The 25,236-nt window shown below is 37.4% G+C and overlaps 1 protein-coding gene across 22 annotated transcripts in view; it reads right to left on the bottom strand.

Moving 5' to 3' along the window:
- Nucleotides 1-25,236, bottom strand: part of PTK2 (protein tyrosine kinase 2) — a 271,799-nt gene that overhangs the window by 64,092 nt on the left and 182,471 nt on the right. For 12 of the 22 annotated variants that reach the window (XM_076004993.1, XM_076004986.1, XM_076004994.1 and 9 more), the window contains 8 exons: nucleotides 19,624-19,680; nucleotides 18,162-18,182; nucleotides 16,986-17,083; nucleotides 11,251-11,335; nucleotides 8,186-8,286; nucleotides 6,130-6,245; nucleotides 5,026-5,126; nucleotides 1,796-1,885 (listed from right to left, as the gene is read on the bottom strand). In XM_076004993.1, the coding sequence (XP_075861108.1) occupies nucleotides 1,796-1,885; nucleotides 5,026-5,126; nucleotides 6,130-6,245; nucleotides 8,186-8,286; nucleotides 11,251-11,335; nucleotides 16,986-17,083; nucleotides 18,162-18,182; nucleotides 19,624-19,680 (669 nt within the window). The remainder of the gene's footprint in view (nucleotides 1-1,795; nucleotides 1,886-5,025; nucleotides 5,127-6,129; nucleotides 6,246-8,185; nucleotides 8,287-11,250; nucleotides 11,336-16,985; nucleotides 17,084-18,161; nucleotides 18,183-19,623; nucleotides 19,681-25,236) is intronic. The other 10 variants (XM_076004982.1, XM_076004987.1, XM_076004989.1 and 7 more) reach the window with 1 other exon arrangement.

Here is a 25,236-nt window from a genome sequence, read left to right as displayed (position 1 = left end):
ACTTTCTTACCCCTTAGAATTTTTATTTTATTCTTACCAAAAGAAATCTTTTAAACTCATTTGGACATTAAAGTAACAACAATACAGACAAAACAGGCAAAGTCCACATGAGACCAGATAAGGGCACCTATAAAAAAATGCCCAATTATTACCAGTTATTTTATTATTGCAAAATGCCATTGATTTTAAGATACATTTCAGTTCTAGAAATGCTAAAATGTTTAAAAATAGGCATTTTAGAATCTTTGAAATATGAAATTTTTTAAGAGGATAAGTAACTTGCTCCATAGGTTATACAGCTAGTAATTGAGGCCTGGAGATTTGAAATCACATCAACTGGACTTCAGAGCCTTTGCTAATTCATGTCATGTATATCCTGTTCTACTTGAAAGTTGTTTCCTTTACCTAATTATCAATTAGGGTACTACATGGTTAATAAGAATCAACAGCTCGAGGTCAGGAGTTCAAAACCAGCCTCAGCAAGAGCGAGACCCCATCTCTACTATAAATAGAAAGAAAATTAATTGGCCAACTAATATATAGAAAAAATTAGCCGGGCATGGTGGCGCATGCCTGTAGTCCCAGCTACTCGGGAGGCTGAGGCAGGAGGATTGCTTGAGCCCAGGAGTTTGAGGTTGCTGTGAGCTAGGCTGACGCCAAGGCACTCACTCTAGCCTGGGCAACAAAGTGAGACTCTGTCTCAAAAAAAAAAAAAAAAAAAAAAAAGAATCAACAGCAAGTAAACAGAAGAAAAAAATAAGAATACGGGGTAAATATATTTTTATTTATAGGAGAAAAAAGGTACATAAGTTTAACATCTCCTCTAAAGTAGTATCTAATCCAGCAAAGATAACCTGCATACAATACTATTTACAGGATCAACACGAGTGTTATGATGAAGAGAGAAAATATAGAGAATGCAGAGAAAGGGCCTTTATGTCTGGTCAAGATACTTACTACATAAGGCTTCATGGAAGAAGGAACATTTACAGTGGATCTTGAAGGTTAGATAGGATTTCAGCTGGAGGACAGGGTGTAAGGATAAGGCATTCCAGGTAAGAAACACCACCCGCCAGGAAAGGTGAGGGGTGAGGTGGAGGGAAGTGCCGTCCACGTTAAAAAGAGTAATTTTAAAATTTGGATAATGTAGTTTGAGTAAGTAGTGTAGGACAAATTAAAGCCAGGCTTTTACCCTAGCTGGGAGGTACTACAATAAGCGCAGAGCAAGAGGAGGATGACGACGACTACCTTGGAGTAGGCAGCAGGGACAGACCAGACATCAAAGAAGGAAAAGCCACAGAGGACGAAGGATCAAACTTCCAAGCCTTGAGACAAGTCAGGAAGGTGGTCAGATTCCAGAATGAAGAGATGAAATGCAATTGTAAAGACTCTGGATTTGAGAGGCCACCAGAGTCAGACAGATATGTTAACTGTTAAAGTCATTTACATTAAAGGAATGAATGAGATGGCAAAAAGAGAGAGGAGAGAAAGGAGAGAACAGATAAGATATCTCCCTGTGAGGGAGAAAGAGACAGCAAAGGGAACAACAAGGAAGAGTGATGGAAGGAGCCGGCGCATGGAACAATGGACCATTACAGAAGCCATGTCCAGAAGCTGGAGCATACGAGATGCCAAAATCTACTTGTCAAGTGAACCAAAGAAGTCTAATGAAGGAGCTAGTCAGGTTAGGGAAAGTAAATCAACCTACATATTCTGAAGAGATAATGTTAAGTTTATTCTGTATAATATATAACATATAAATTTTAAAAAATACAAAACTTTAGGAAATACTCACCAAACATCCATACGTCACTAGCTGAGGTAAAACGTCGAAAATTGATTGACTCTGGAGCCATCCATTTAATAGGCAATTTTCCTTTGGAAGCTAGAAGATTAATTTTAGAAAATAAATTTTCCCTGTTCTCTGCTAAGCATCTAACAGAGCTAGCTGAAATTTTCAATATTGAAATAAAATGCTTCAACCATTTGACCCCTTGGAACTCTCATTTCTTTGGGAGAACTACTTTTCATTTCCTTGATGTTTTGTGGTCATTTGGGGGTGAAGAGTGGCTGGACAGGAGTAGAGAAATAACGATGCCTTTCCCTCTATAGAAAAGTGGGGAAGTGGAGCAAACCTAGACTACCAAAAGTATCAGCTTGCAGTTCCATTACATAAAGTTTCACAATTCAGCAGAGCAGATCCTCATCTATGGGTTAGACCCTTGTTCCACAAATGTTCTCCTAAAATAAGTTGTGGACAGTTGATTCTCACTGGTAGTAGTTATGGTCTATAAAGTCATTGCAAACACAGAACTCCTGTTCCTAGGAGAAATATGTAAACCATAATACATATTTCACACAAATTATAATGTTAAATCCTAAAATAACTCCCTCTGGTGGGTTCTTTTTTCTTTAGAAAATGTGTTAAGTATTCATAACAATGTGGGCTGTAAAATATTAAAAAAAGAAAATGTGTTAAGTAACTTGCCTGCGGCCACCCCACTAACAGGAACCTGAGTTGGGATTCAATCCTCCTATAACTGGCTGGAGCCTAAGCTGCAGGCTCTGTGCTATGCTGCCCTCTCCCAACCCGGCTGAGACAGGACAGAGAGTACTGCCTTGCTGGACCTCAGCTGGGAAATGGGTGTTTTGTTACTCTGTATAGCACATTGAGTACTGATTTGGGGGGTTAGAAACAAATTTTAGCTACTAGGTGAATGCACAAATACAGACTACATGGATAATCGAGATCAACTTTTATCTTTATCAGCATGTGGATAACAAGAAGGAGTAATAGGATGAGAAAGATTATTTCTTTAGGGAAGCCTGAAATCAGCCCTCTTTGTAGGCCTAAAAAGTCATCTTTGTGCCACAAAGGCAAACAACTCACAACCTTAAGTAAATATTGTTCAAACTGCTGAGTTCCCAAGGTGAATAATCAGTACCTTTCATCAAGGAATTCTCATTCTAAAAGGTAGACACAGAAGTATACTCAAATCTGGTACAAAGTGTAATGGAGATATTGAATACAAGCAAGTATCCCAGAAGTGGAGAGGAAACAATGACTGAGAGGGTGGCCAGGGAAGGCAGAGAGAGGACATGAAAGTGGAAGGAGTGGGTGGGGAGCAGGGCACAGGAGTAGGTGGCCTGGTCCACAGGGGCTCGGACAGGGGCGGCTGGGCTCTGCCAGCCTTCAAGGGTCTGGACTTTCTTCTGTAAGCAATGAGCTGACTCTGAAGACTATTAGAATTCTTAGAAAGAGGAACATTTTGAAGAATCCCTAAACCTTTAGGGGTTACTTTCCCATAGCCTAATAGAATTTACACTTGCTAACCTTTCTGAGATGATAGTTATGAGATAAAGTATAAAAGAACTAGATTTATATGTAAAATTCTAGGCTCATTTTGCTGCAATACAAAAATCACGCACACTCAGAAAAAAACTGGCCTCTGTAAAATGGTAGTAATAATAGTATATATACTAATAACATGATATGGATTAATCCAAACCTTAGCTGAAATTCTACAAATATGAAAACACTAATAAAAATATTTGTTCAATAATAATATGAAGAACTAATTCAATATGATACTAAGATTAGCAAAACTAAAAAAAATCATGAGCTAGCTTTCAGTTAAAAAACTATTGGGTCAAAGTTGATGGAGTTAGCAGACTGAAGATTTTCAAGTCAGATCCCTTTTACTGAGGCATTTGCTGTGAGATGACTGTGTCTTCTGGTTGAAGGACATCTGGATTGATTCCAATTTTGGGGCTATCACAAATAAAATTCCAATGAACATTTTAGTACAGGTTTTATGCAAATGTAAGTTTTCATTTCTCTGGGAGGAATGCCTATAGAAATGCAACTGCTGGGTCATATGCTATCTGCATATTTAGTTTTTTAAGAATTTGTCAGGCCGGGCGCTGTGGCTCACGCCTGTAATCCTAGCTCTTGGGAGGCCGAGGCGGGCGGATTGCTCAAGGTCAGGAGTTCGAAACCAGCCTGAGCAAGAGCGAGACCCCGTCTCTACTATAAATAGAAAGAAATTAATTGGCCAACTGATATATATATATAAAATTAGCCGGGCATGGTGGCACATGCCTGTAGTCCCAGCTACCCGGGAGGCTGAGGCAGAAGGATCACTCGAGCCCAGGAGTTTGAGGTTGCTGTGAGCCAGGCTGACGCCACGGCACTCACTCTAGCCTGGGCAACAAAGCGAGACTCTGTCTCAAAAAAAAAAAAAAAAAAAAAAAAAAAAAAAAAGAATTTGTCAAATTCTTTTCCAGAATGGCATTACCATTTTACATTCTCACTAGCAATTTATGAGCAACTTAGCTTCTCTGCATCTTTGCCAGCATTTGGTATTATCACTATTTTTTATACCAGTTCTGATAGGTGTTTAGTGTTACCTCATTGTGGTCTTAATTTGCATTTCTCTAGTAGATAAAGATGTTGAACAACTACATGTGCTTATGTGTCTTCCACGTATCCTCTTCAGTGAAATGTCTCTTTCTATCTTTTGCCCATTTTCTAACTGCATTCTTTTTTTCCTCATTGAATATTCAGAGTTCTCTAGATACTAGTTTTTTGTCGGATATTTGGATTGGCATATTCTCCTACCCTGTAGCTTCTTTTTCATCCTTTCAACAGAGTTTTTTGCAGAACAAAACTTTCTAATTTTGATGAGGTTCAATTTATCATTTTTTCCCTTTTATGGCTCTTTGTTTTTGGTGCCAAATAACCATAATCGTCCTAGATTCCAAAGATTTACTGTGTTTTTCCCTTCAAGTTTTATGCTTTATAATTGAGTCTAATCCATTTTGAGTTAATATGAAGTGAAGTTTACCTTAAAGTTCATTTTTTTTTTTTTTGCCAAGGGATATCCAACTGCTCCAGCACCATTATTGAAAAGGCTATCCTGCCTCAACTGAAGTGATTTTACATCTCTGTAAAAAGTCAGTTGAGCATATTAAATACATTAAAGATTCTGAACCTATTTCTTAGTTACTGCTCTGATTTCTTACCTTTGTAATAAGTACTGTCTTCCATATATCGGGATAATCCAAAGTCTCCTAATTTTACACAATCATTTGAGGATACCAGAACATTCCGAGCAGCAATGTCCCTGATAAAGAAGAATTTGAGACAATAAATCTTAACACAAGAAAAACAAACACAAACACATCTGTATTATATAAAGACATACTGACAGACACTTTTGAAAGGCAGTTTATATATAATACAAACTGATTTATTATATGTTTTATTCATATATAAATTTACTTTATATATATTTCTCTGGCAGATATTTACTCATTAATATTATTTTGAATGATGGCAAAACATACTCTCAAATAATGAAAGTCCTTATTATTTTTCATAAACTCATATTACCAACTGTATTAACTGATACTGAAACACAACCAGAATCTGTAACCTTACAATCACTAAAGAGATCTCATTAATAAAAGTTATCTTCTGAACACTTGTAAAAGATTTTGTTAATGTGATTTTCTATTTCTTTGTTTTAAGAGGTATAGTTTTTGTTTATTTCCTCTTCTCCCCCCACCCTCAGACAGATGCCCAGGCTAGAGTGTCGTGGCATCAGCAAAGCTCATTGCAACCTCAAACTCCTGGCCTCAAGCAGTCCTCCCACCTCGGTCTCACAGTGTGCTAGGATTACAGGTGTGAGCCACCACGCCCAGCCTATTTCCTCTTTTTTAAATGTAGTTTAACATGGGCAAACAAAACACTAACTCTAATATAATATTTGGCAAATAAAGTGTAAGGGCTTTCACTTGCACTCAGAGACTTGGGCTGTAGATATTAATAGAAATTCCACAGCATGCCAACAGACGTCACTCTTAAGACTGGTATCCTGGAAAGTCCTGGACAGTATCTATATTAGGGGTCATTTCCACATGTTCACTGCTCCAGTGCCAACTACAGGCTCTCAACAGTATGTGTATAAAAAATAAATGACCCGAGAGTATCACAACATGTTTCAAACTCCACATGTGGAAAAATCCTTTAACTATGTGTATTAAAATGCTATGGCAGTTCAGTCTTATAGAACATAACTACCCCCGCTCAGGGGGCAACTTATCAGCTTTATGACTATATCTTACCTGTGTACAAATCTTTTGCTCTCTAGATACGCAAGAGCTGTACTAAGCTGATAGGCATACAGGATCAAAGATGCTAGATCCAAACTGTATTTCCTTACTTGCAAAAATGACCTCAGCTTTTGGAACAGTGGCCAAGATAAAAAAGAAAAAGAATTAGTTAAAAGAAAATACAAATCAGTAACAAAAAAGCTACATTCAATGACAATGCTAACCATTTCCAAACGTCTTTTTAATAACATGAAAATGGCTCCAATTCTCCCTTAATAAAAGAAAGTGTCACAAATTAAACATTTTAACTCAGGAATTACAGTTAATCATTCTTTATTTGAAATCCTATTTTAAAATTAAAATGTTTTTGACTATAGACAAATTCCTAAAAATATATAGAAAGATACATGTCAAGGGAAGTAATAAAAGCACACTATAAATTATTGCAAATTAATAAAAGTTGGAGGACAAAAAGATCTCGTTATTTTGTAACAAGCCCAATGTACCTCCACTTCAAACCTTATTGTGTCTTTGGGAAGGTGTGAGGATAACATAATGAGGAGAAGGGATAGACAGAAGAAATCCTCCCTCTCTTCCTCCTGCATGAAGTCTAGGATACAAAAGGGCAAGATGGTAACATGTTGTGTATTTAGTCCACTGGGCTTACTAGTTGTGACTTTCACTGACACTGTTATTTCAGCTAAATGCTAACATGACAAAAAAAGGCAGATAAATTTAATACCTTAATTCTATAAATAAATGAAAAACATTTAGCAATAATTTTTAAGCCAGAAGAATTAGCAAACTCTCCTAAAGCAAAAGTAGAAAAATACTGTGAACAAAAAATATACAGAAATAATTCATTTAATTTGGAAATGTAGGGCAGAGGAAGAAGAGATGTTTAACTGATTAAAAAAAAAAACAGTGCTGGCTGGCCTCCATGTGCCCAGCCTAGAGTGTCTGATTCAGCAGGCCCAGTATGGGGAATGAAACTTTGCATTTCTAACAAGGTTCCAGGTGATTGCTGATGGTGATGCACTGATTAAAGAGTTTCTATATTCTGGAGATAGTCAAAGAGAGCTGTTCTCACTCTGTTACATTTCTTCTTTTTCTTTTTTTGTTTAAGACATGAGGTCTTGCTCTGTTGCTCAGGCTGGAGTGTGGTGGCATGATCATAGCTCACTGCAGTCTTGAACTCCTGGGCTCAAGCAATCCTCCCACCTTTGCCTCCCAGCTTACTGGGATTACAGGTGTGAGCCACTGCACCCAGCTTTTGTTACTTACATTTTTAACACACTAACACACTAGAAAAAAATATTTTTTCCTTGGGGCTGCAATGTTTATGAAAATAGAGAACTTCAAAAACAAAATGATCCTTTCTAATTTAATGAAAAAATTTATTATTTTATTGTTTTCTGTAAGTTATATGCAACTTGAAAAATAGTTCACGTGGCTCCCAAAGTAAAGAGATGTGAGTTAAATACATCTCATGAGGCCCTGGGCTCAAAACTAGCATGAGCTAAATACAACTCACATGGCAGTTAATGTGTTAAAGAAACTATGAGTAATATCAGTTGGTCTAAAATACATTGCAAAGTGAATTCTCAAAAAGATTAAGGAAATGTTTTAGATTTACAGCATTTAGATTTAGATTTTCAACATTAATTTACCCAAACTCCATTAACATTACTTCTTTCATCCTCAAATCATCAGGCCAGCTCTTTAGGCAATGGCATCAGAGAGAAAAAAAAAGAACCACTTGGTCACGTGTTGCTACTAGTCCTGATACACCATTTGGCTGGGGAAAATACTGCTACCAGTATTGTTTGAAGGAATTATTTGGGACTTTAATGAAGATATTTATACCTGTATTCTCTGAATCAAAACCAGAACAACATACACCTTAGATCAGAATTTGTCTGAAAATCCAAGATACAAACTGTATACTACTTTCCTTTCTTAAGCAAAAGACATCAAACACTGCATGCAGACTAAATGGTTATGAAGCATAAGAGTACTATTTAGTCATTGTGACCAGACACAAAGTAAAATATGGGGATCACAGTACCTCTCCAAGTGTGCACAGCTCCATGATTATCCAGACGGGGTTCTCTGTGATGACTCCAATCAGCTTTACAATATGAGGGTGGTCAAATTGACGCATTGTTACTAGGGAAGTAAGTTGTTCACAGTTATTTTTTTGGAAAACATCCAGTTTTTCTGAAGATTAGTTCAATTAAGACACAAGGTTGGCATATGGGAACTGTAAACTCAATTCCCTAAGTCAGTTCAGCTTACAAGTAGGCATAAATTGGCACAAAAAGGAAAATCCTGTCACTGCGGCATAAGATAATCATTGCAGTAAACTCATTAGCTATTTTTCAGGGGAAAATATATTGTGAATAAAGAGTAAAGAAAACTGTTTCTTTTTTCCTATGAACAAATCTGACGTTGGACTAACCTTCTTGGTTTTCCTCTGAAAATCTGATAAAGTTTGAATGTGTATATACTAGGCAACACTAGGGCAAAAATCACTCGACTGGTAAACTGCTGGAGGTGGTGGCCGAATGGGACTATAAATACCTGGTAGGAAGCCATAGCTAGGAGCTTCCTTGAGTGTGGAGACTATGATAAATGGGCCTGTTCCCTGCAGGACCCTGAAAGACACATCCATGGGGCTATGACAAAGAATTTCTATCTTGGGCAAAAGTGGTTCCTGCATTCACCGTGGCTTTGTCCCCTTTTATGCAACTGGTGGCTTTCAGAGCCCTAAAGACAATTAGTTCCTGATAGGAAAAAGTCCATATTTTTGTTTTTTTAAGACAGAGTCTTTCTCTGTCACCTGGGCTAGAGTGCCATTGCGTCAGCCTAGCTCACAGCAACCTAAAACTCCTGGGCTCAAGTGATCCTCCTGCCTCAGCCTCCTGAGTGGCTGGGACTACAGGCATGTGCCACCACGTGCAGCTAATTTTTTCTATTTTAGTAGAGATGGGGTCTCGTTCTTGCTCATGCTGGTCTCAAACTCCTGACCTCAATTGATCCTCCCATCTTGGCCTCCCAGAATGCTAGGATTACAGGCATGAGCCACCCCACCCGGCAAAAAAAAGTCCTTATTCCTTGTACAACTTCAACTATGTATTAAATGATATGCTTTCAAGCTCCTTCACAACTGAAGTCACTCTCCACTGATGGAGACCTACGTTATGTGCATCCAAAGTTTGGAGCCCACTGTGGAAATGTAATCAGAGCTGGATAAGCCTGAAGCAGACAGGGTCCCTCACGGCTCTTATTCTGGGTACCACATATCCTATCAACACACCCAAAAATCACATTAGTTTCTTGCAAAGTCACCTCACTTTCACTTGGGATAACTAATGTTTTTCACTTGGGATAACAAATGTTTCACTTGGAAAACTAATGTTTTGTTCTTTGAAAGGGTTACTCAGCTGTTGTTCAGGGAAATGTGACAGATGTAGTATATCTAAACTTCTGTAGGGCTTTAACAGGTTAGATACATAAGAGAGGAAGTATGACCTAGATCGGGGATTGTTAATCTTTCTCTATAAAGGGCCATAAAGTAAATATTTTAGGCTCTGAAGGCCATATAGTTTCTGTCCCAACTTTTCAGCTCTGCTACTGTGCTGCAGAAACATGCACAGACAGTGACACATGAAGGAATGAGCAAGAATGTGTTCCAGTAAAACTACTTACGAAAGCAGGTGACAGCCCTTGGGCCTTAGTGTACTGCCCCCAGATGGGAAACAACAGGTTATACTACTTTACCTATTGATTTTTTAAATTTTGAGACAGAGTCTTGCTCTGTTGCCCGGGCAAGAGTACCATGGCATCAGCCTAGCTCATAGCAACCTCAAACTCCTGGGCTCAAGCGATCCTCCTGCCTCAGTCTCCCGAGTAGCTAGGACTACAGGTATGTACCACCATGCCCGGCTAATTTTTTCTATATATTTTTAGTTGTTCGGCTAATTTCTTTCTATTTTTAGTAGAGATGGGGTTTTGCTCTTGCTCAGGTTGGTCTTGAACTCCTGACCTCAAGCAATACTCCCGCCTCAGCCTCCCAGAGTAACAGGATTACAGATTTGAGCCACCATGCCCGGCCTCCTATTGATTTTTTAGTTCGAAACCTTAAAATCTGTACCCCCATAATATGCCAAAATAAAAAAAAAAAATATTAAAGCATAAAAAGTGAAGTTGCTAAAGGTATAATGACCTAATAAATGAATTTGTAGAAATGTAAGCCAGAAAAATGTTATGATCAATCAAGATATCACATTCATAACATATTACTATTTTTGTATTGTATAAAATTCTGACACTAAAAATAACATTTTTGTAAGTTTATTTCATTACTTATGTACACAATTACACATATTACATTTTATAAGTAATAAAATATTTTTAAAGGAAAAAAAAAAAAAAAAAAAACTAAAAAAGTGTGGACAGGGTTTTCTAATGACCACAAGACTCACCTCTCTTCCTTGTGCTATTATATTTTCAGTAATTACTTCAGAGGAAATATTAAAGTCTTGATAATTACATATGAGGGTAATATAAAACCAAAAGTGATAGTAAATAATCACTTATAGTACATTAAAAACACAACTGTAATAAATACACTGGGTGCCTATTTATCCAAAAATATCATAGTATACTTAAGCAGTGAACTTAATCTGACAAGATATCTGATGATATCTTGGGAAGCCAGCAGAAGGCTCTCCTTTTAGGTTCCTTTTTGATTTTGTAGGACTAGGGACTGGTCACAATTCTTACTCCTTCATTAGTCTGTGAGAGGCCGATGAGGGCAGGGACTGTGTTTGTCTCATTCACCTCTGTATTCCCCAGGGCCTGGCAGTATCTGCACTAGGATCATTTACACATTTGCACCAATTCCAGTGCAAACATATTTAATGGTATAGGTACCAAAGTATAAAGGGAAAGTAAATCAGTCTATCTGTAAATAGATTCCTGTGCAAATTTAGAATAATTTGCAGAGCAATATAATAAACATATAATAGTTGTTTCATAAAAGTCAAAACATTTTTCTTCTTTAGAAACAGTTTGGATTTCACAGATAGAAAGTCAAATAGAGTTCCACAGAAATTTCTAGAGACTTACAGGCTTCTTGAAGGAATTTCTCTCTCACGCTGTCCGAAGTACAGTTTTTACATGTTTTAATTGCAACCGCCAAAGCTGGATTCTCCTGTATTAGGGAAATTATAGAATCACACACACATGCTAAATAAGGTTCACTATATTATTCTATGGGCACATTCATGAAAAGCTGTTTGTTTTGCAACTATGTGGATAATGGACCAGATAGAATCAGCAATGTAAAATCTTAAGAATGAGAGAAAACTTAAAATAAAAATACTCTGTATAAAATCCCCTGAGAAAAACCAACATGCATGTGAAATGTTGCAGGCAATTCATTTATCCATTTATCCACAAATGTTTACTGATTATCTGCTATGTGGCAGGCACTAATCTAGGTGCTTGGGTTATACCAGTGAGCAATAGAGGCAACAGTCTCTGCTCTTGTCAAGCTTATATGCCAGTGAAGAACAAGGACAGTAAATACTGTGAGTCAATGACACAGTATGTTAGAAGGTGACAGTGAAAAGGGAGACTGGATCAGGAAATGGGCAACAGGGGTGGTGGCTACTGTGTAAGGTAGCCCTTCACTGAGGAGAAGAGATGACAGCAAAGAACTGAAGGAGGAGAGGGAGCCAGCCAAGCAGCTGAGTGGGGGAAGTCGCTCATGGCCAAGGAACAGCAGGGAAAAGCGTGCATGGTGTGCTTGAGGAACAGGCCAGCCAGGCCAGCCAATGTGGAGCAGAAGGTGGAGGTGGGAAGAAGGAGGTAGGTGTGATGGGGAGAGGAGGGGGAGGAAGGAGGAAGGAGGGGAGAGAGGAAAGGGAGGAGGGAGGAAAGATGTAAGGGGAAGGGGGAGGAGATGAGAGAAAGGAATGGAGAGGCCAGACCACGTGGCATCTTTTCTAGGCCAATATAGCAATGCGGCTTTTACACTGAGTGAAATGAAGAGCCAAGGTCTGGGCAGGAGTACCATGGCCTGACCTAAAGTTTAGAAGGAACACTCTGCTGTAGTATTGAGAAGTGGATGTAGGGAGGCGAGGTTAAGCACAGGGAGCTCAGCAGGTGGCTACCGCAGTAACCCAAGTGACAGATGATGGTGGCAAAGACAAATATGGTAGCAGTGGTGAAAGGTAGAAGGGCTGAGATTACAGATATACTCTGAAGGTAGGGCAAAGGTAGCTCCTGATGAACTGGGTGTGAGAGTGTCTAGTATATATTTTTGGCCATAGAAATTGGCAAGAAGGAGGAGAAGATCAGAGGTTCAGGTTTGGAGGAGACAAGTGTGAGATGTCAGTAAGACAGTGAGGTCACACAAATGAAGTGGGCAGCAGGATATTGTGACTAGAACTCCAGAGAGAAGTCTGAGCTGGACACAAAGATATGGAAGTAGTCCATGATGATATTACCAAGGGAGGCAGAGGTCCAAGGACTGTACTTTGGAGGTCTACAATGGGAAGAGGTCAGGGAGGAAAGTAGAAACCAGCCAAGGAACTAAGATGGGATGACCAGCAAGACAGAGAAAAAAAATGTATTGCCTTAGAAGCCAAAAATTTTATCTCTTCTTAAACAAGTTCAAAAGACAGAGCTCAAGAAATACCAGGAATAAGAGGCCATTTCAAGCAAACCAAGAGAATACTGTGGATGATGATTCTGGATAGCAAACTGTATGTGCTTATTTTGTCCTTGGCTTTATCTCTGCTAGAATTATCTTATTTTCATGTTATTTCACCTTATTTCATGCTGTATATTTTTGTAAGGTGTTCAACACTCTAAGTTATCTCATCTAGTGCTAAAGGTCTCAAGTACCACTTACATATTGACTTTGAAATTCTATTTCTAGTCTTGATTTTTTTCTTTGAGCCCTGAAATTCATATATCCAACTTACCTATCATATGAAGGTCAAAGGTCATACCCCAATGCCTACAAGGCCCCACACATGCCTGCTGGTGGCCTTCATGCTTCCTGGCCTTCTTTCTTTCAGCTTTCCTCTCCACCCACTACTTTGCAGCCACACTGGCTTCCTAGCAATGTCTGGTCCTACCCCAGAACTTCGCACTGGCTGTTCCCTCTGCCTAGAACATGCTTCCCCACAGAGGTGCTCACAGTCTGCTCCCTGCCTTGCTTCAAAGCTCTGCTAATACATCACCTTGTCAGGTCTGTCTGACCACCCCACGTGGAAGAGCACCCTGACTTTCTCGTGCCCATGCACTGTTTTTCTCAGAGCACTCACTCTTCTTATCGTATTTGGTGTATTTGTTTTTGCCTGACCTCTTGTGCCTCCGGTAGAATTTAAGTTCTATAAGAGCAGGAACTTCGCCTGTTTTCTCCATTGTGATATCCCTACCATCTAGACAGCAGATATCACACAGATGATTGATAAATAATTGCAGAAAGAATTAACTGAATCTCAAGTAAAGTAAACAATGGTAGGTCTTTTGCTCATGAAACTCATGAGTTACATTCTGCCCAATTTTTCAAATAGTACTTGATTTTACAGAACTCTAATGAGCATAATCTTGAAAAAAAGACTCATAATAGGAACCTAGAGAAAAGATTGCTTTGCGCTATAAAATTAGATGGCTGCATGAAAAACAAATACACGTATATTAATACAACATACATGAGAAATATGTTCAACAAAATGGAATCCCTGGGAGTTGGGATTCATTCAACAAATATTCAGTCAACACAAGACTATGGATATTTAAAAAAAACTTCTCTTGTATTTGATGGATTAAATGGATTACTTATTTAAAAAGTAAATGACATAAAGTCCACCAACCCAGCTATTAGCTGTGTGACCTGGGAAGTCATTGTATGCTAGGAACTTTAGAATGCTTATGTATCAAGAATTTTAGAGATAGAAGGAAGCCTGGAGATCATGTAGTTCAATTCCAATAATTCAGGGTCAGAAAGCCTCACCTCCCCACATTTCATAGTGAGGCAGAGCCAGCTCTAAATTTAGATCTTTTCACTAAATTTACACCCAGTGCTCTTTCTATTGCATCTTGCCTCAAAGAGCACAGTTAAGAGAATGAGGAATATAAACAAAAGGTGCAGGGAAAAAAAAAAGAATTGAAAACGGATCCAGACAGCTAAAAATATAGGTTCTCAAAACTGAACATTAAAAAACTGAACTTCTAATTCACTTAGCTGATTGGTGACAATTATCTGTTGTCTCTGATAAAAAAAAAACTTTAATAACTCTTGGTTATAAAAGTAATCCTCAGTGTGTCACTGTGTATATGTAAAGGATATAAAAATTGATGGCCAAAGAGTTACTGAGGAAAAAATGCCATTTGCAGTTTCCAGAATAGGGCCATTTTTTAAAAAAAGGATCAATTATCTGTGTTATTATAACTTTATTAGAGCCATGTCTGTACACCTGTTGTTATTATGCAAGTTTAAAAACAGTTTCTTGAGCAAGTATGCATAATCACGCATAACAATGTTTTGGTAAATGATGGACCACATATACTATGGTGGTCTTGTAAGATTATAATGGAGGTAAAAAATTCCTATTGCTTAGTGACATCGTAGCTGTTACACTACTCATGTGTCTGTAGTAATGCATACTATGCTGCCAGTCATATAAAAATACAGCACACAATTATGTACAGCAAATAATACTTGATAATGATAATAGATGATTATGTTACTGGTTTTTATCGGTAGAGTGTACTACTTCTACTTATAAAAAAAACGAAGAGCTAACTGTAAAGCAGCCTCAGGCAGACCCTTCAGAAGGTGTCCAGAAGGTTGCACAGTAATCATAAGAGAAGACAGCTCCAGAGTGTTACTGTTGCCCAGGCCAGAGTGCCATGGCATCAGCCTAGCTCACAGCAACCTCAAACTCCTGGGCTCAAGTGATCCTCCTGCCTAAGTCTCCTGAGTAGCTGGGCCTACAGGTGTGCACCACCACACCTAGCTAATTTTTTCTATATATTTTTAGTTGTCCAGCTAATTTCTTTCTATTTTTAGTAGAGATGGGGTCTTGCTCTTGCTCAGGCTAGTCTTGAATTCCTGACCTTGAGCGATCCTCCCACCTTGGCCTCCCAGTGCTAGGATTATAGGCATGAACCACCATCTTTTCTATACATAGATATGTGTAGATATACACATACCATTGTCTTAAAAATGCCTATAATATTCAGTACAGTAATGTGCTGTGCAAGTTTGTAGGCTAGGAGCAATAGGCTATACTATATAGTCTAGGTGTGTAGTAGGCTATACCACCTAGGTTTGTGTAAATACACCCTGCAACATTCACACACAATGAATTGCCTAATGACACATTTTCTAAGAATGTATCTCCCTTGTTAAGCAACACATGATTATACTATTATTCTAAAATGGTATTTTAAAATCATCAATCTAATAAAAAAAGACATACAATAACAGGTGTTGGTGAAGATGTGGAGATAATCTCTTTTACACATTGCTGCTAAGAACAGAAAATGGTACAGCTTCACTGGAAATCAGTTTGGCAGTTCATCAAAAAGTTAAACAATAGTTACCATATAATGAAGCGATTCTACTACTGGGTATACACAAAAGAGAATCAAAAACACATGTCCACCTAAAAACTTGTATATGGATGCTCACAGAAGCATTTTAATAGTCAAAAAGTAGAAACAACCCAAATATCTATCAACTGATGAAAGGATAAACAAAAGGTGGTATGCATTTATACAAAAAAATATTATTTAGCAATAAAAGTGAAGTAATGACAGATGTGCAACATGGATGAACCTTCAAAACCTTATGCTAAGTAAAAAAAGTCAATCACAAAAAAACCACATATTGCATGATTCACTTATATGAAATGTCCTGAATAGGCAAATCAACAGAGACAGAAAGTAGATGAGTGGTTGTCAGAGGCTGGGGGAAGGGTGGAATAGGAAATGACTGCTAATAGATATAAGGTTTATTTCTGAGATGAAGAAAATGTTCTAAAATTGACTGTGGTAATGGTCGTACAACTCTGTGAATACACTAAAAAGCACTGAATTGTACACTTTAAAAGAGTGATTTTAGGTCTGGCACAGTGGCTTATGCTTATAATCCTAGCACTCTGTGAGGCCAAGGCAGGAGGATTGCTTGATGTCAGGAGTTTGAGACCAGCCTGAGCAAGACAAAAAATAGAAAAAATTAGCCAGGAATGGTGATGCATGCCTATAGTCCCAGCTACTCAGAAGGATGAGACAGGAGGATCACTTGAACCTAGGAGTTTGAGGTTACTGTGAACAAGGGTGCTGTCACTGCTCTATTAGCTGGGGTAACAGAGGGAGACTCTGTCTCAAAAAAAAAAAGTGAATTTTATAATATGAAAATATCTTCACTAAGCTTTTACAAGAAAAATACATTTAAAAATTCATTCATTTCTTTCATAGGGTAAATTGGGGCAAATTAGTATTATTTTCTTGAAAACATAGGTATGTAGAATATTGGCTATTTTTGACTCTGGCCATCCAATCTGTCAGTTCCATCCAATGCAACAGTCACATATGGAATTTATTACTGATGACAAAAACTGAAAGATTAAAATGAATAAAAGACAGACCCAGCCCTGTAGGAGCTAACGTTCCCATTTTTTTTGGTTTCTAAATATACCAAATAAGCTGACATGTATAATGAGCTTTATAAAAGCCACTGTAAATACCTAGAACTAAGGACTCATGAAGACAAACAAGAGGCAATTTAAATTTTAATAGTCAAAATTAGTCTAGAGTTTTGGTAGTCTTAAAGGACTTACGGGACTCATATAAATGCCTTGATGTACATCTCCAAACTGGCCTTCTCCAATACATCGTCCAAGTTCTATTCTTTCTCTTTGAATCTCATAATCCCTGGCTGCAAAACATGATCCACACACCACTAAATACTTCAGTACAATATTCAAAATGTAGAATTAACAATGGACATATTTCATTATCATCCATAAGTAAAAATTTCATCTGTGGCATATTGATCTATGAAAATGCTTTAAACAGAATGGAATTCTCTTAAACAATATTTTATCAGTAATTTATGTATCAGGGTATTGAATGAATTACCAAAACAATGAGTTCTATAAAAAGTAGTTTTTTCATGCTGTTCCTAGTTTTTGAATATCTGATTTTAGTTTCTTAAATAATTGCTCCAAGTATTAAATTATATGCTTAATTAATAAGAGCTATTAGTTTAGGTATTAATATATGAAGGCTATAAAAACAGTTATTTAAAGCAATTATTTTATAAATAACTGAAGTTTGCAAATATGTAGGCAATATAAAGTTGTGTCATAAGTAAACTTTATGTTTTGAATGTTTAAGAGTTTTCCACTTCATTACAATCCTATCTCTATATTATTCATGATGCTAAAAGATTTTAAAGAGGTTGTTTCTAAAAATTAATTTCAAAATTAGATGACTTGGAATCAAGGTTTAACATGTGAGCATAATAAATTATGAGTACTTTATACTTTTGAGAGCACGTGCCTCAAATTCATTTGTTAAATTGTGATTTATACAAAATCAATTATTTAGTAAGCTGTTCAGGAACATGGAAAGAAAATACCTACTAGCAACATAATAGACTGAATTCTAATTTAGTTAACTAATTGGTATTTTGATTTATTTCAATTAAGAAACTCTCCATGGTTATATATATTCCATCAGTGTAGTCACCAATGTAATAAACCAAGAGCCAAATATTTTAAATGTTTTCCTTGGTTTATCAAATTATAAATCATATAGAATATTCAACCCAAAATTTAGATAGTTATTTTCCTCTTTAAAATCACTTTAGCTAGTAGTTCCATTGATTTAACAGTATGAGTAAACCAATGACAAATAGTTTTAAAAGTTAACTGAAAACTGAAATATCCCATATATCACTCTATAGGTTGCAATTGCAAGTAAATGCAGTTATTTTAAAGGAATCCTGTTACCTTCATCTATTCCATAGCATTCTGTATTGCAATTAAGAGAGAAAAAAATTGAAGACCTTGCTTAGAAATAACTAACAGCAATGAGGTTAATAACACAAACTTGGAGAGTACATTTCAATAACATTCCATTTTTAAAATATTTTAAGCACAAATATAAGAGAACTAAAAGCAAGTAAAAACTAAATAACCTCAAGTTAACTCAATGTTATTTACGCAATGCTTTTAAATTCTTACATTACAAATTCCTATATAATAGCTTCCTTTTGTGGGGTCTGGATAAAAGTCAGCCATGTTGGACATTTACTACTCAACTATAAATACAAAACATACAAATAAATATAAATAAAATAAATAAAAATTTGGATTCTCTGCAGAAATGTACAAATGACTGCATGGCTAATCAAATAAGTTTAAATATTTTTCCAAATTGATACTGGTAGTCAAAATGTATATACTTAAGTTTTAGTTCTTGCCTCTGTTTCCATTCACTCTCTAATACAGGAGCTCTTGAAAGGGGACACAGGCCCACCCAGAATGATGTATGCCTGAGAAGGCTAGGTTGTTTCTCTTTATTTTGGTAGTGCCTCCTCAAAGTATGCAGAAAATCCAAAGGAAAGCATCTTTTAAAATATTCACACAATAGAACAAATTACCTGAAACATTTATTTTATAAACATGTACACCTCTGTTGAATTCAGACCATCCAGATTCTGATTTACTAAGGCTTCTGAGGCCTCTTTAAGAGGTAAGTTTACACTATTTTATGCAAATGAAATGTCAAGGGCTTATCCAATTCAAGATCTGGGGACTATATAATTTAACATGAGATCTGGGGCTTTGGGGCTTCCATATTTTCCTCAATCAACAAGCTGCACATCACACAGAGAAGAAGAATCTTGACATTTCTAGGCTGTATGAATGTCATTTAAGAGTTCAGTCTCTCTCCCCACATCCCCCTGGAGGTATATGGAATGAAGGCTAGAAGCTATTCATTTTAGTCATCCAATGGCAATAAAGAATAAACAATTTCGAGGGGGAAATGCAAATCTTTGGGTGTGTATGTATATATACATCTGTATATATATATATATATATATATATATATATATATATACACACACACACACACACACACACACATACATACACACACATATTTAAATAATACTTATTTGCTACAAAGAGAAAATACTCTAATCAATAAAGGTTCTATTATCATAGAGCCAGAAAACAAGATTACAAAAATCATGTAATTAAACTGATTATAGATAATTTGAGTTTTAGGCTTCTGACCTCAGGGTGGGCACATATAATATTGCATTCTAAAGGCTGAAAGAATACTTCTGTTTAGTACCCAATGAGGTATTAAAAATAGTTCTAAGGGACAATAAATATCAAAAATGTTTAAATATGAAGAGATATCTGTCAAACCTTAGCAAGACCAAATCAGAAGTCTACTTACTTGAGGGCATCGTGTAAGTATCTTCTTCATCTATAATCTCAGCATAATCATCTGTTTCTGTTGAAATGAAAACAGATATGTTTGAAGAAGTTAAATATTTGACCTCCTAGCCTTTAATGTAATTTGACAAAGCAAAATCATCTGCCTAAATCGCCTACTATGCTGACATATTCTTAAAACACTATTACTCAAATTTTGCTCATACATGAGTCATTATGGAAATAAAAGTGACATCATTATCTACTATGTACTATGTTATAATACACAGACTTGTTTATCAGAGAGAAAATAGGGCCAACACAGAAGGGCTCTTTTAAAAAAAAAAAAAGACAGATATGACAGATATGAGACAACTATGTATTCAGCAGTCCCCAACCTTTTTGGCACCAGGGACTGGTTTCACGGAAGACCATTTTTCCATGGCCTGGGGGGATGGGAAAAGGGGGATGGTTTGGGGATGATTCAAGTGCATTACATTTATTGTGCGGTCAAATCTCTCTGCTAATGATAATCTGTATTTGTAGTTGCTCCCCAGCACTAGTGTCACTACCTCAGCTCTACCTCAGATCATCAGATATTAGATTCTCAGAGAAAAGGGAATCCTATGTAAACTGCATACATGAAGGATCTAGGTTGCAAGCTCCTTGTAAGAATCTAATGCCGACACTGATTTGACAGGAGGCAGAGCTGAGGCGGTGATATGAGATGAAGCTGTAAATACAGATGAAGCGTTGATTGCTCACCTGCAGCTCACCTTCTACTGTGTGGCCCAGTTCCTAACAGGCTATGGATTGGTACTGGTCTGTGGCCCAGAGGTTGGAGACTGCAGATGTATATATTCAAATTAACCAATCTGTACTGATTGCAAAGCTCTCCCTCAACTATACCAGATATGTGTTTAAAAGCACACTGTTGTCTTCTGGGATTTTTCTAAACAAGACTGGTATTTCTAAAACACTGTATCTGATTTTATTAATAGTTCAACTCAACAGCATAATCAGAACTTTCTCCTTTATTTAATTTTGAAACAGGGTCTCTCTCTATTGTCTGGGCTAGAGTGTAGTGGCGTCGTCATAGCTCACTGCAACCTCAAACTCCTGGGCTCAAGTGATCCTCTTGCCTCAGCCTCCTGAGTAGCTGAGACTAAAGACACCTGCCCACCACACCTAATTTAAAAATTATTTTTGTAGAGACAGGGTCTTGCTATGATGGTCAGGCTGGTCTCGAATTCCTGGCCTCAGTGATCTTGCTGCCTCAGTCTCTCAAAGTGTTAGGATTATAGGTACAAGCCATTGCATTCCGTAAGAATTTACTTCTTAATGTATAATCATCATTAAAAGTGATTAAAGGAAAAAAAAAAAAACCTCGCTGGCAAAATGTAACACCAATAAATCAATTCTCCTTAAGACATTTGTCATATATGAATTATTCCTAAGTCCTCTATGATAGGTAGATAATCTATATTATTCTTTCTTTCTTCTTACAAAAGACATGGGGTCTTGCTATGTTGTCCAGGCTGGACTCAAACTCCTGTGCACAAGCAATCCTTTCACCTTAGCCTCTTGAGTAGCTGGGACTAAAGACACATGCCACCATTCCTGGCTATATATTATTCTTACATGTTTATAAATAATAATATTTACAGGATTTATAAAAACTTTACATTCTTTTATTTGTGTATTTCTCCCTCTTATCCTGTTCTCAGTGAATACTAGGAACACCAAACTGGCATTGTGTAGGACTATAGCTTTCCTTTTGTGTAAGATGGCTTATAAAAAGACCTTGTGGAAGAAAATTTGGGATAGAAGGGAGTTGCTAAAACACTTGTAACAAAAAGGACTAAGTGGAGAAGGAATCTACTCTAACAGCTAAGACAAGGAAAACAACACAAATCACACAGATGGCCATTTGCTAATCATTTGCTCTTTTTATTCCATAACTTAACAGGCTCAACTTTATGATACTCTGCTAAGGAAACTAATGCAACTAAGGCTGCATTTCCCCAGAGCCCTTACTGTTTCCTGTCATATAAAGCACGTGCCTTTTAGGTAAAGCACATGGCTGGCCCTGCTGTGGTGGGATTTTCGTCGGGGGGGGGGAGCCACTCAGACTCCCTCCCCTGCTGCCGCTACCCAAACTACTCAAAATCTTCACAACCCTGTACTCGGTTCTTAGCATTATTAAGCAGATCATCTGAACTTGTCAATATCACAGGCATCACAGCCTCACATGGCTGCAAAGGATCACTGTAAGCCTGTCCAGAAACCCAGGTCTCTCAGGTAACAAGTGTCTACCACCTGAATGAAGACATAAAACTATGGATGACAGCCATGGCAGGGACCTCCACCAGGCTTACCCTGGCTAAAGCTCATGTTGGTTCAGAGCCAATTCTGGTTTTAGCCAAAGTATCAGCTATTCAGAGGTCTCTCCTCAAACTACTCTGCCGCACCCCATTGCCCTGAATCATGTTTCCTGACTTATTTTCCTCATTACCTATAAATCCCTGGCATTATTTTGCTTCCTTGTTCACTGTCTTCCCACCTCTCCAGATAGGGGCATTCACTGGAGCAGAATCCTCATGTATCTTATTCACCATTATGTCCTCAGTATCCAAAATAATGCTTGGGATACAGAAGTCCTCAAGACTTCTAAACACATGCTAAACAAGAATGAACATACTACAGTAATATGTACCCTCGGGAAACTGAGGCAAAAGAGCTATGTAACCTGTGCGAGGCAGCACAGAGAGTAAATGGTAGAGCTGCAATACACAGGTCAAGGTACACATCACACATTTGGGGTAACCTGCTTGATCTTAGGAAAGTCACTTCATCTGGCTATGCTTTCATTGTGCCCTCATGTGTGAAATGAGAACATCAACCCTTGTAGGAATGTTATGAGGATTATAGGCAACACATTTAAAGTTAAGATGTGGTCCTGCATGTAATCTAATTCTGAAGGAGTAAAAATAAATTAGCTAATATATATCAGGTTAGCACATAACAGTGATGTGGAAAAAATCATGTTGCATACATTTCAATTAATCCATACAACCACAAGCATTTTTTATGAAGCTACATGAATTTTATATAAAACCTCTGAGGATGTATCAAAACAATCTGGGAATTACTTATGATACCTGGAGTGACTTGTGTACTATGATGCAATGTGAACAGAGAATGGAGTAGAGTCAACACTGTTGAAAGTACACGGATCTGCAAAAGTTTGTAAACTCCCACACAGGAGTTTTCAAGTGTTAATACTTGACATATTTCTCTCTAAGAATTCTTGAGATTGGTTCAGTTATATTTTGTTTTTCTTTTCTGGCTTTTTGGATTATAGAATAGTATGACACTGACATGATAGGTATTTTTACACATTCAAGGGCCCTGAAAAACTGGAGTCCAGCCTAAAACTGCCTGGGCCCCCCATATAATAGTAACATAGAAGGAAAATATTAAAAAAAAAAAAAAAAAAGGAGACAGGTTCAAAGACCTGTGCACAAATAAAGAAAGCTAGATTTGCATTCTCTGTTTAATAAAAATGATGACAACTAATATTACTGAGAGCTTACCATATGCTAGGCACTGTTATAAACAATTATGTACATTGTCATTTAATCCTCAGCAAATTTTTTTGCCATAGTCGTATGATCAGCGCCCCTGCTTCAAAGGCAAGAAACTGAGGCACAAAGGAGATACATAACTTTCTCAATCACCGTCAGGCTGGTATTCAGCACAGCACTTTAGCACAGAGCATGCGCTCTGAAGTACCATGATTTATCTTTTATTATTTTTCACAAAGTTTATCAGGACTTTTATTTATGAGACCAAATACCCTATGCTTGGAAACTATCAAATGTTCCCCTATGGATATTTTGGAATTTTTTGCCCAACATAGGCACAGTTTTGCTCTAGGGATACTCATAGGAAGGCTCACCTGGACTTGTGTACTTAATAGACAATTTTAGGATGCCTGGCCCATGAGTTGAAAATTTAAAAATAAACATTAAAAAAAAATGGAGACTTCTAAAACATTGGACAACATTATAATTTGAATGGTTTGGTATCACAATATGTGGTAAAATAAAAAAGATGGGAAGGCATATTAAAAGGACAGAAACTGACAGCTCAGAAAACAGGAGAGAAAAGTCACCAAGTTCTCATTTCAAAGCAAGGTAAAAAGAGACAGTAAAGTCACTCCTGAAAACATCAACATGCATGGATACCATTAAAGGTGCATACCCTGTCATTTCAAAAGCCTGATACTTCTGGGGTTACTGTGGAGGGAGTCAATTTAGAGTGTGGGAGGTATGTCTCAGTGGACAAGGGATACCATCACTTGGTTTGTACATAAAAGGAATTGCACAGAAGTCTTTAAGCTCAAAAACTTCTTATGCGCTGAAAACTTGCTGATGCACCCCTGTAAGAGGTAGATAATGTCATTCTGTCCCTACACCTCCTCCTTCCTCTCATGGTGGCGTCTGTGCACTGGCTTGGATACTAGCAATTCTAACAACTTTTTCCCCTGACTGGCTTCCCTGCTGCTCCCCAGGGGCCTGGGGCCCAGCCAATGGGGTTAGGAAATTTGAGAAGTCATTAATCCCATACACCAGGCATCCTCAAAATACGGCCCACTGGCCACATGCGGGTGTTTTTGCCCATGTTTTTTTAACTTCAAAATAAGATATGTGCAGTGTGCATAGGAATTTGTTCATAGTTTTTTTTAAACTATAGTCCAGCCCTCCAACGGTCTAAGGGACAGTGAACTGGCCCCCTGTTTAAAAAGTTTGAGGACCCCTGCCATACACTAACATCTTTACTGTGACTAGGTTATTTAAGTAATTCAACAGACTAATAACAGACTAATCCAACAGACCAATTTCAGTTTCTTATCCAACTTGGATGACCCAGATGTCCCATTAACTCCAGAGGTATCATGAAGCAGTAGAGAAAGGGTTCTTTTCTAGGAGCCAAGAAGAGCCCACTCGTTCTTAAATATTAACTAGCCATATATCCTAGACCAGGAATTGGCAAACTGTTTTTGTAAAAGAGTAGACAGCAAATATTTTAGACTTTGCTGATATATGGTCTCTGTTACAAATACTCAACTTTGCTATTCAAATTATAGCCTGTAAATAGCCAGAGACACTTATTAACAAATGAGTAGGACTATGTTCCAATAAAACTGAAATATGAATTTCATATAATTTTGACATCACAAATAGTATTCCTCTTTTGATTTTCCCCCCAACCATTAAAAAATGTAAAAATCGTTCTTAGCTCAAGGGGCAGTATTAAAACAGGTGGCCCATTTTTGGCCCACAAGAGCCCTGACAAAGACCAACTGATTAAATCCTTAAGGCTCAGCTTATTCATCTATAAAATGGGATAAGTATTCTTGCCTTGGCTAATTCATATTAAGAGATTCAAATGCAGGGAAAATACATGAACATGTTTGCAGACATTTATTTTAATTTTTATGCTTACATAGTAATCCTCACAACAACCACTTGAGACTTGTTACAGAAAGACACAAGAGATGAAGCAATTTGCTTGAGAACACTTGGTAAAAGGATGGGGCAGTGAAAAAAAGGGTGAGGCTGGAGCCTAA

The sequence above is a fragment of the Microcebus murinus genome, chromosome 7 (assembly GCF_040939455.1).
Source record: "Microcebus murinus isolate Inina chromosome 7, M.murinus_Inina_mat1.0, whole genome shotgun sequence".
Classification (NCBI taxonomy): Eukaryota; Metazoa; Chordata; class Mammalia; order Primates; family Cheirogaleidae; genus Microcebus; species Microcebus murinus.
Note: the sequence above shows the minus strand (reverse complement) of the source record. Positions and strands in the feature narration are given on the sequence as shown.